Source organism: Haliaeetus leucocephalus, unplaced genomic scaffold (genome assembly GCF_000737465.1).
Source record: "Haliaeetus leucocephalus isolate CR32 unplaced genomic scaffold, Haliaeetus_leucocephalus-4.0 Scaffold228, whole genome shotgun sequence".
Taxonomy (NCBI): Eukaryota; Metazoa; Chordata; class Aves; order Accipitriformes; family Accipitridae; genus Haliaeetus; species Haliaeetus leucocephalus.
Window position 1 is genome coordinate 23,887,629 of NW_010972664.1, and position 11,419 is coordinate 23,899,047.

Consider the following 11,419-nt stretch of genomic DNA (forward strand, 5'->3'; position numbering starts at 1 on the left):
TAGTGGGGTCGGGACACGGGGCCGGGCGTCCCCGGTAGCCGGTCCCTCCGCCTGGCGTTCACCCCGGTGTCCGTGCCGCCCCGGGGCCAGGTGCAGGCCCGGCGGGGTTTGTCGCCGACCCTCCCTCCCTCCCTGGCTGGCGCCATGGCCATGAGGGAGCTGGTGGAACCGGAGTGCGGGGGCTCCAACCCCCTCATGAAGCTGGCCGGCCACTTCACCCAGGACAAAGCCTTGCGGCAGGAGGGACTGCAGGGCCCGCTGGCCTGGCCCCCCGGGGCTCCCGGAGCCGCAGCCGTGAGTGTCGCCGGTCGCTCGGTTTGCCGAGCTGGGGCTGGGTGTGGGGCCTGCCCGCCGCTGGGTCAGTCAGCCAGGGGATGAGGGGGGGATGCTGGCCGGGGGGTGTGTGTGAGGTGAGCGGGTACGGGGGGGACGGTCGGTGCGGATAGGTGCAGCGTTGCTTTTTTGCTTGTTTGTTCCTGGGGAAGGAGGCCCCCGGGGTCACCCGATTTGTCCCACGGGGTTGTGGGGCCAGGGCCCGTTTGTGGAAGCCGCGTTGGTGGGCGCTCGCTCAGAGGATGGCGGTGGCCGCGGTGAGCGGCGTGCCTTGTTGTCACAGGCCCGAACCCAGAAAGCGCTGGGACGGGGGCTGGATGGTATCGCTCGGGGGTATCCCCGCTCCTTTAGCTTCCACGTAAGCAGGCAGCTAACGCAAGAAAATGCTGACGGCCTAAGCTCAAGGAAGGTGTAAACTAATTGGGTCACGGGGGGCGTGTGGAGAGGGGTACGGGGTCCGAGCTGTTGGGGTAATTGCCCACTATTCCCTGTAGGTATCCAAACCGCTGGGGGTGGCCACCGAAGATGAGGTAAGAACAGGTTGATGCATCTCCTCACTGCTTTTCTCATCAGCACTGTTTGCTATTTTTCCCCTTACCTGATACTAATCTTCCTTCTGACAAGCCCATTTCTTTCTGTCATGCTCCATGGCTCTGCCTGCTTATGTTCTGTGTGATGCATGTAATCCATCTCTGTCTTTGGCAGCTGGTTGGAGAGTTCCTGCAAGAGCAGAATGCCCCTTTACTCTCCCGTGCGCCCCAGACCTTTAAGATGGACGATCTGTTGGCTGAGATGCAAGAGATTGAACAGTCGAGCTTCCGACAGGCCCCTCAGCGAGGTGAGGGGAGCTAGAGTAGGTGGAAAGCTGGGAAAGATCTTGGTGTTATGGTTAAGCTCCTAGCAGGGTGGTTCCCATCTATTCAGCACTTGTGAGGTTGTATCTGGAGTATTGTTTCCAGATTTGGGCTTCCCAGTACACTGACGTACTGGAACGATTCCAGTGGAGATCAATAAGGTGTCCAGGGACTGGACTATGTGGTGTTAAGAGGAAAGGCTGAGGGAACTGGGTTTGCTCAGCCTGGGAAAGAGGAGTCTAAGGGGCAGGGAGCATGAGGGGTGGAGTGTCTAGTTGCTGTCTTTCAGCAGCCACGGCCAGGATCTTCGCAGCAATACACAGCAAAAGGACAAGGGGCAATGAACACAACTTGCGGACAGGGGAACCGACTAGATGTAAGGAAACATTTCTTCCCTTGGAGGATGGTTCAGTACTGGAACAGGTGCCTAGGGAGGCTGGGGAATTGCCAGCCTTGGACAAGTTCAGAAGTTACCTAATGAATGCCCTGAGCAACCTAATCTCTAGCTTTAGTGCTAACCTGCTGTGAGAACACCAGCAACCTCCAGAGATTCCTTCCAAGTGGAATCTTTCTGTGATTTTATACTAACAAAGAGAAAGGGAAAGATCAGAGATGATGAGGGCTAGCCTGGGATACTTAAATGATGCCTTTGAGTCCTCCAGTCCTCACTACTGTTTTTTTTTTTTTCTTCTTGTAGCTCCAGGTGTGGCAGCCCTGGCACTGTCTGAAAACTGGACCCAGGAATTCTTGGCTGCAGCGGATAGTGCTGGTGATGTCTCCTCTGATTACAATGAGGCTGACTGGTCACAGGAGTTCATTGCTGAAGTGACAGGTGAAGGGTCCCTTTTGGAATTACTGTCAAGATGTTGCCCAGTCACATGCCTGTGTGTAGTGGAGAGTTACTGAATGTGAAGTTGGAGTAATGCTTTGGGCCCAGCAGTCAGTGTTTACTGCAGCAGCTTTAACGGGGGCGGGGGGGGGGGGGGGAAACTGCTTTGCGATGGCTTAGCTAAATTGTGAACAATGTGGTGTGGAAGCTTTTATTCAGGTGTAAGGGTCTTTTGTTTTTAGCTGAGGTTACTTGGAGAATTTAGGAGAAGCAGGCTATTCAAACTGCTTTTGCAAAAGTATTATGACTCAACTGATCCAAATTCTGGAGATGGTCTGGTATTGCTTCTAGCTTACATATTCCTTAATTCCCTCTCTTAAGGCTAAATTTGCCTTTGGTACAAAGGCAAATATTTAGTGTGCTTTGGCCAAAATACTTTTTTGTCAGTTTCGTGGAGGTGGAGAGCTGTTGCACCTTGGAAATGTGCCAAGTGAATGTTTCTGGCCCAAGGGTTAAGCTTTCCCTTTCAGGCAAGCTATTAGTTTATCTGAAAAGCCATCCTGCATTGTGGATAGAGCTGGGGCTGGCGTAGGGTCCTGTTACTGTTCGTGACCTAATCTGGAAGTTATGAGTAAGATTTAAAGAGATGCTCTGCTCTTCTCCAGGAGTGGCCACTGTAGAGAGCCAGGTAGTCCCATTCTTTGACCTTCACTCTTTATAATTCTGGGAATATAAGTCAGCATTTACAAAGGTGTTTGAGAAAGTTCTGATGAAAACCTAGTGCTTCGTAGGCGGTGCTTTTGACAGAGACTTGTAATGCATTGCTAATTTTCCTGACCTACATAGTATCCCACATGGAGCAGACAAATAAGTTGTGAAATTGAAGTAGAAAATCACAAGGTTATTGGCAGCACAGTGGCATCTGTACTAATACATGGTCTGAACCTAAGGCTTGATTTTTAGACCAGAAGAAACAAGTGTAAACAATCTTTCTTTGAAGAGGTCTCCTCTGTATGTTAGCTAACTGTGAGAGAGCAAAATTTGAAGTTAATCTGAGTGATGGTCTGCCTATCTTACTCTTCTCCCCATTCTTCCTCATGTCCTATGTAGATCCGCTGTCTGCGTCTCCTGCCAAGTGGGCAGAAGAATACCTAGAGCAGTCAGAGGAGAAACTGTGGCTTGGGGAATCGGAAGACCAGTCTTTGGCAGATAAATGGTGAGTCTGTCTTCTCAAGACTAGTTACTGCTGCTAGGCACTTGGGTGGGTGAAGTTTGGATAGGTGATAGAAATCTGCTGTGGCCTGAATGCTTTTGAGTCTTTTAACCTAGACTTATGTTCTCAGGCAGTTTTGGAGAAAGGAGGAAACAGTGCTTGGAGACTGAAGTTTGTAAGAGATCCTAGCTTTTCTGTACTCTAGTTCCAGGAAGATACTGTGTTCATGTAGGCTAACTTAACCTCATGCCTAATGCAAAGCTCCTTAAAGTGATTGCAGGAGTGAGTTCAGGAACTCCTAATCAAGCAGAACTTTTTTTCCACAACAGATGCTTTTTTAGATTTAGAGATCTCGAGTAGTAGACTCTACTAGTTGTTAACTTCCATCACTTTATTCTCCCTATCTGGCAAACCACTTCCAGCCTTCCAGACATTATTTTCATGTGTGTTTGTGTGGTAGATTAAAGAACAGTCTACTACCACGGATCTTCTCTGTATAGGTGCCTTTTGACTACAGTGAAGTTTTTCAATTAAAGAAGCAAAACACAAGCAAGCAATTTGGGCTGCTTAGATCTTTCCCTAAAAGAGATTTTGCACATTTGGATTCTCCTTCCTCCTGACACTTGCCTTTTCTGATACCTTTCTGCAAATATGGACATTCCTGAGTTTTTGCTGCCAGTTCCAAAGACTTCACCAAGACTAAATGTAGTGGTAGCACCTGGAACTGGTCCTATCCTGCTGTAAGCCAGACAACATATTGAGTTATGTGCTTGCTGTGAGCCCTCAATCTTCTGCGGAGTTGATGCTTTTCCAAGACACTGTTCCTCTTCCATGAGCACAACCTACTTTCTTTGTTCCTAGATATATGACCTTGTTTTTGGTAGTGCTAAAACTTGCAATGTCTGATAGCATGTGAGCTTGACAAGGAATCCAGACTGTTCTGCAGAACTGTGCTGTCACTGTAATTGTTTAATTCTGCTGCTGTTTGTTGAGTCACTTGCACAGTTAACCTTGTAGTAATTTTGAATTTTTACAGATGAATAAAGGTACTGAATCGCTTAGGAGAACCCCAGAATCTCTGAGGAGGGGTGCTATCACTCAATATTGTTGTCTGGCCCACTGTGTAGACCATTGTTAGTGAAAGAGTTCACTGTTGCCTGGTATCAGACTCTCTCTTTCCCTTTTACTGCCTCTGAACACAGGTATGAGGAATATCAACCTGAGGATGATCTTAAGAAAACCGTTAGTGATTTCCTCTCTAAAGTGGATGATCCGAAACTCAAGAATTCTGAGGTAAGAAATTCCCTGACTGGGGCTGACAGATACCTAGTGTGAATAAGGGGTGTGGGGAGTTGAGAAGGGGGAAGACAGTAAAGGAATAAAGCCTCCTCCTGTCCCATGTTTCCATTTCTTCCCTGATTCCTAGAAGTTGAACCCTACAATCCACTCCAGATACTGTCCATCTCTACCACATGGCTCTGGTGAAGTCCTGGCCTCCCCACTTTTTTGGGCCTTTTGTGCTCACTTTGCAGAGAGAAGTCCTCTTAGTGAAGGAGGGGGGTGTGGGCAGAGGGCTTGTTGACAGAGCATCTGCCCAGCTCCACCCTTGTTTCATTTCTCTGCCACAGTTCCTAAAGTTTGTCCGCCAGATCGGAGATGGGAGGGTATCGATCGAAGCTAATCAGGTGACCCACAGAGACCAAGATCAGGCAGAGCAATGGGCAGCTGAGTTTATACAGCAGCAGGTAGGAGCCCCAGCCCTATGTGCTCTGAAGGAGGAGAGGTTTTTACCACAGTGCGCAGTCTGGGAGCGAGGGAGAATGGCAAGTCCAACTCTCAGCAATGCTCTAATAATGACTAGGCTGGGGGAGGCGAGGGAGGGGCTGTTGGGCTCTTCTTAGCAGAGTCTAGCCAGAAGCTGGGAAGGTATATGGGCAGTGTGAGTTTTCTCATCTCCCGTAGCACCTGGGAGAAAGGGGATATCCAAGTGAACTCTTTTCCACTTTACAGGCCATCAGTTCTTGCTGGTGGGAGGAGGGGTCATCACAGACCCTCCTGCTGTTTTGGGATGTGCCCCGAGGTTGCCAAATTCTAAAAAGAAAGGTGTGTTTCTGTTTCCAAACTCCCAGGGGTCATCCGATGCCTGGGTGGATCAATTTGCGCGATCTGGGAACGTGTCAACTCTTGATACGGAATTTGAGCAGGCAAAGACTGCTGTGGAGGTAAAGCTGACGGAGGAGGAGGACGGGGGTACCAACTGAGAGCCCATGGTAGGGTTGCCTCTCTCCTTTGCATGCTACAGGAGGGCTAGAAACACTTACGAAGGTGTTTTCTGGGGTGTCTGTAGAGCTCAGTTTATGGCTGAGATACTCTAGTCACGTTCTGTTCCCCCTTTAGTCAGATGTGGACTTCTGGGACAAACTCCAGGCAGAATGGGAGGAGATGGCCAAGAGAGATGCAGAGGCTCACCCGTGGCTCTCTGATTATGAAGACCTCAGCTCTTCATCATATGACAAGGTAATAGAGAACAGGGTCTCTCAGCCCTAGCGCTGTGATGGACTGCCTTGAGGAGACTGGCAGTATGTCTGCCTCACAGGTGAGCTCCACAGACCCTGAATGCTGCTAGGATTCCTTCTCACACTGATCTTTTGCTGTCACTTGCACCCTCATCCCAGATCAGCTAGGGGTTAAACAAACACTGTTTTCACTTGTGCTTGTCTGCAAATGCCGTCTAGTTCCTCTCCAACACCAAATACCAGTTAATGCTGGGATTGTTTGCAATGAGTGCAAGTGTTGTCGCCCCTCACCCCAACCCCAAGCTGATAGTACCTGCACCAGATGTTTAGTCTCTGTTGCAACTTATTCCAGGTCTGGTTTGGGGGAATTTTTCAGCACAGAACAAGCAGGAAGAAGAGCTGTTGTTCTCTGATCTGCTACAAATTGGCAGAGAGGGCGAGGTGCTGGCTGGTCTGCAGTTTGAGTGTTTCTGATGGAGGAAGACTAGACTGTGCTGTACTGTAGAGAGTGCTTTTCTCCCTAAGCCTGTCTCCTAGCATTAGCACCTGTCTGTCCTCCCTGCTAGGGTTACCAGTTTGAGGAAGATAATCCCATGAGAGATCACCCAGACGCATTTGAAGAGGGGCGGAAGCGCTTGGCGGAAGGTGACCTCCCCAATGCTGTCTTGCTCTTTGAGGCTGCAGTGCAACAGAAGCCAGATCATATGGAGGTGAGTGAGAGCAGAGATAACAGGCCTTGGCCATGTGTCCTGCTACTTGGATCCTTCCCTTGTGAGGTGTCAGGGTGTGTGTGGAAAACTTGCTTCACTGTTGGGAGCTGTGCAGGGAGTAAAAAACATCTCATTTTTCTGTGGCTCTGGGTATGTAGCTGATGTATGTGAATCCTCAGGAGAGCTGTGGGCAAGGAGGTTTATGACTAATGTCAGTTACAAAAAGCACAAAGGCTCTGGCCCAGAGCTGTGTAAAATCTTTGGAGCACATGAAACTGTGCATGGAGCCAAGACAAGGAGTTCTCGTCTCTTAGGTTGCTTCTGTGGAAGTCTTCATTGACATTGCAAGTTTGGAGATGCTTATGGGAGGTAACTGTTTTCAATATCTGTATTGAAGATGAATTCTGAGCAGCTTGTTAGACTAGGGGTTCTGGTTAGGTTTTCTGTCTAGATGCCAGGAGAAGATGTAACCCAAAGGGGTTGAGGGATGGCTTGGGTGTCTTCACAGTCTTCATTTGAAGCTGTGGGCCAGAGAATGATTTTTATACTGAAGACAAGTTTCCAGCTCCTAATTCAGTGAATACTTACTTCCATAAAGCACTTCAATTTCTGCAGGATGGATTGAGAAATGGAATAGTGTGTGTGCCTTTCTCCAGAGGTAGAGGATGTGGATATTCTCAGGAGGAAGAGAAAGAATGCATATACAGTCATGTTGTCTGTTTCTGGATTGCCTGCCTCAAGGACCCACGGATGCTGAATTCTCAGTGTGTCTCATTCAAGCCTTGCTAATTGTATATGATTGGAAATACCCAATTGGTTAATCCTGAGGTGTAGATGAGAGTGATGTCTCAGAACAGAGGTTCTTGGCTTCTGGGAATACAGGCAACTAACTTTCTTGGGCACTGGGAATAAGTGAGAAGTAAGCAGAGGTTTTGGAGATCTACTTTAGCTTTAAAGTGGTCAAAAGGTGTTGCTAATATTCCTTTAGAATTGGCACTCTCTTCTCATAGGCAGTGTGGGCTGCAGGCTGAGCATAATGGAGAGGCAGTTGAAATCTTAGGCCAGTTCTCGCTAGCTGTATTGAAAACATTCTGAATTCTTCTACCGTGACTGCAGAAAGTACAGAAGTCAAGACTTCACAAATGGTACAGTGATCAAATAGACTTGAACAATTGCTCTGAAAGAAATGTCATGTTTGCTTTGGTCCAAATCACAACTTTACCTTGAATCTCAGCTCTTCTGCCTGCAGAACGCTGTGCAGTTATCATTGGTCAGATCTTCCTGAGTTGCAGCTAGCTATATGGTGAGGCGTTAGAGATTTGAGACAGTAGGTGGCCTCTTGCTTGTGGTGTCTTGTGCAGTGTGTCTGGGTCTTTGCTAATGAAACAGTTTCCTTCCTTGAGATAGTGGACGCTGCATTTTGTGACTTGTATTCAAAAAGTGGGTACTTCATGCTGACCATCCCGCTAACTATCTCTAGCCCATTTTTGAGCAAGGGTTGTGGTTATCAACATAAAGTGAAGAGGTACTTTGGATTTAGTGCCTTAATTAACTATTCCCTATGTCAGCAGTCTGGAGATGGAAGTGGTTTTCATGTACTGGTGTCGTGATGATTGATCAGTAAAATAACAGTGCTGCTACTTCCAGGTCTGATGGTCAACTCCCCAAGATTATTGCTTGCTAGTGGACCACTGCACAAGTATACACAACTGCCTGCCTTGGGGGGCTCCTTATTATTAGCACTGCTGCTATGCCATTTTGTTCTTAGGAAATAAGAGATCTGTTTTTTTTCCCTCCTTCCTCTGCAGTTTGACCACAGTTAGAAGTGGAGATTCTGTGACTTAAAAGTGTAAAACTGCCAACAGTTGCTTTATGATAGATCTCCAGGTAGACATTCACTACTTCTTGCTGTAACAACACCAGTTTTATTGGCCTTGAGGACCTATGTGCCATAAATCTGTGTCTTTTGAGATAAACTTATATCTGTGGCTAATGTGTACACTTGCGTACATTTGGTGTCACTCTAAAAATATGTGGGATAATATGGTGGATTTAATCTCTGTGTCTGTGGTTTATCAGCTGATCTTTTTCTCTGGATGTGAAGAAGTCTGACTTGGTGCATCTTTATCTTCTCCAGGCCTGGCAATATCTGGGAACCACCCAAGCAGAGAATGAACAGGAGCTTTTGGCAATCAGTGCCCTCAGACAGTGAGTGTTGCGGAAGAGCTTCTGAGCGTGGCTCCTTGTCTAGTGCATAGTGCCACAAGGACCATATGGCTAGCATGGTGTGCTCTGTCTCGATTGTGTTACCGCCTGTATCTGGGTGTCTCCCAGACTGATTGAATACTGTATTCACTCTTGTTTCTTTGACCTGCAGGTGCTTGGAACTGCAGCCTGGGAACCTCACGGCACTTATGGCTTTAGCAGTCAGCTTCACCAACGAGTCCTTGCAGAAACAGGCATGTGAGACCCTGCGGGACTGGCTACGCCATAAACCGGACTATGCCCACCTGCTGGAGAAGGAACCAGAGGACAGTGTCTCGGGGACAATCCTGGGGCCTTCCAAGCGTGTCCTAGGTTCCCTGCTGTCTGAGTGAGTTAGGGTTACAAATTTCAGCCTTTAGCTGAGAGGTTTCTTGGAGGGTTGGGACTGGGCCAGGCAGGAGCAGAGGGAGCAACCCAAAGCCAGCTCTCTCCACAGTATGCCAATATCCTTCTTCTGTGCTCTTGCAGCTCGCTGTTCATGGAGGTGAAAGAGCTGTTCTTAGCAGCTGTGCGCAGCAACCCCTCGACTGTGGATCCTGATGTTCAGTGTGGCCTGGGTGTCCTTTTCAACCTTAGTGGCGAGTATGAGAAGGCTGTGGATTGCTTCAGTGCTGCACTCAGTGTGCGCCCCAATGTAAGAAAGGGCAGGCTGTGGATGCTGGTGGTACCTGGAGGTTTATGGGTGAAGGTTTGGGTGGAGGTGCTGCTTGTATGAGGGGTACGTTTTTGGAGTGGAGGAATAAAACAGACACATGGGGAAGGGAGGGTTGGCTTGGAGCTTAAAAAGATCCAGTTTATCTCAGCCCTTTCTGTCTGCCCCCTCCTCCAGGACCATCTTTTATGGAACAAGCTCGGTGCCACCCTGGCCAATGGGAATCGGAGTGAGGAAGCTGTGGCTGCGTATCGTCGGGCCCTGGAGCTCCAGCCAGGATACATCCGCTCTCGCTACAACTTGGGCATCAGTTGCATCAACTTAGGTGCCCACCGGTGAGCATAGGATGGGCAGATCTGCTGTGACCCATCAGTGTGCATGTGTTTGTGGGGAGAGACTGCAGTAGGTCGCTAGGGCAGTGCCATGCTGCCTGCAGCCTTCCCTTGGCATAGGAAAGCAGAGCGAGTGTGTGGACTGCCCCGAGAACAAAGTGTCATGCAGATGCAGTTGGAGTAGGCGCCATCTGGACTTCAGTTTCTGTTAAGAGGGAAGAGGGGGATCGCTGATGGTTCTAGAGCGGGGCAGGATCTGGTGGAGAGGAGGACACACCCTCTTGGAGGGGAAGTACTTTAGAAGCAAATGGGGGAGGGAGTATGAGATGTACCATCTTCTCCAGTAAGCATATGTGTGTTCTCATGTTGACAGTGAGGCTGTGGAGCACTTCTTAGAGGCTTTGCACATGCAGCAGAAGAGCCGAGGTCCACGGGGGCAGCAAGGCGCAATGTCTGACAACATCTGGAGCACCCTCCGCATGGCCCTCTCCATGCTGGGACAGAGTGACCTGTACGGGGCAGCTGATGCCCATGATCTTCCCACACTGCTTCAGGCATTTGGCCTCCAGCAGTGACTCTGGGATGGGCTCCCCTGCGAGTGCAGGGTTGGCCCAGCCCAGCGGTGACCTTCCTTAGAGAAATGTTCCGTAGGGTTCATACATATCTTTGCTCTGGTAGGGCAGATCATTGGCAACTGTTTTTTCAAGGACGTCCCGCTGAAGCGTGCAACTTCCCCTACCTGTCTGTTGTGGCCTGAGCATTTCTGAGCGGTTCACGTTCTCACCTCCATGACTGGCTGACACTCTGCTGGTAGGCAGGTGATCAAAGCGGGGAAGACGGCAACACCCAGCCCTCCTGCCAGGCTGCATTTGCAGTAATGCCAAGCTTGGCTATGAGGCTTAATGACAGCCATTCTGCAGAGACTACCTGCTGGATGCGTCTCGAGTGCAGGTTGCTTTGGTGGGGTGGGATTGCCATTCGGTGAAAGGGTGAAAAATTTTGGGTTTTGAGCATGCTTCCCCCATGTATGTGCTTGCATGTGTGTATATGTGGGTTGCTAGGGAAATGGGGGGGCAGTAGTCCTCTTTTCTTGATACCGGTAACGTTATGGTACAGCCAGATGCTAGTTTTTCAGTGTCTCTTCATGTACCTTTTAAGAGCAGAGTATTGTACTTATGCTAGGGACACAGGTGGAGGCCCTTACCCTGTCAGGGTAAGAGGAGATCCCAGAGTTCAGACCTGAGGGAATGTGATAGGAATAAAAGACTAAAATGTAACCTCCCCTCCCAGAATATGGTGGGGAAAGGGTCAAGTCTTAATTTTCACTTGATCATCTGTCATTGTTTACCTTTGTGCAGAAGTTCCCCATCTTGTGTGTAACTGAATCTTGTTAATTATAAATATCTGTATATGATTCTATTGGGGAAAATGTTTTTTAATTGTAAAGTATTTTGTATAATAAAGGGGGGAGAATTAAAATTGCCAAAATGACGTCTTTCTCTGTGCCTCTGTTGGAGCTGCATGCAGTGGGTAGTACAGATCTCTGGGGGTATTAGCCCACTGGTTTTCAAAAGATACATCAGACTCTCTCTCAGTTTCTGTCTTCTCTTTTGACCCAGGTTTTGTTTTATTGATAGCTGATATGCAAATGAAGCTTAAAGGACCTCATTTTGCCGTAGCCTTAGGCTTCAGTTCTGTGAGCCAGCAGAAGAGCT

At 48.7% G+C, this 11,419-nt stretch overlaps 1 protein-coding gene across 3 annotated transcripts in view; it reads left to right on the forward strand.

Moving 5' to 3' along the window:
* The window catches only part of PEX5 (peroxisomal biogenesis factor 5), an 11,655-nt gene extending 459 nt beyond the window's left edge, over positions 1–11,196 (forward strand). The window contains exons 2-16 of one of the 3 annotated variants that reach the window (XM_010567603.1): positions 91–294; positions 828–863; positions 1,039–1,171; positions 1,885–2,019; positions 3,127–3,232; positions 4,432–4,522; positions 4,858–4,974; positions 5,359–5,451; positions 5,627–5,746; positions 6,312–6,455; positions 8,593–8,663; positions 8,833–9,048; positions 9,189–9,354; positions 9,550–9,707; positions 10,078–11,196. In XM_010567603.1, coding sequence (XP_010565905.1) covers positions 145–294; positions 828–863; positions 1,039–1,171; positions 1,885–2,019; positions 3,127–3,232; positions 4,432–4,522; positions 4,858–4,974; positions 5,359–5,451; positions 5,627–5,746; positions 6,312–6,455; positions 8,593–8,663; positions 8,833–9,048; positions 9,189–9,354; positions 9,550–9,707; positions 10,078–10,279 — 1,938 coding nt within the window. In that variant the 5' untranslated portion in view covers positions 91–144 and the 3' untranslated portion in view covers positions 10,280–11,196. Of the gene's footprint in view, positions 1–43; positions 295–827; positions 864–1,038; positions 1,172–1,884; positions 2,020–3,126; positions 3,233–4,431; positions 4,523–4,857; positions 4,975–5,358; positions 5,452–5,626; positions 5,747–6,311; positions 6,456–8,592; positions 8,664–8,832; positions 9,049–9,188; positions 9,355–9,549; positions 9,708–10,077 lie in introns of those variants that run through there. The other 2 variants (XM_010567604.1, XM_010567605.1) reach the window with 2 other exon arrangements.
* The last annotated feature ends 223 nt before the right edge of the window (positions 11,197–11,419 follow it).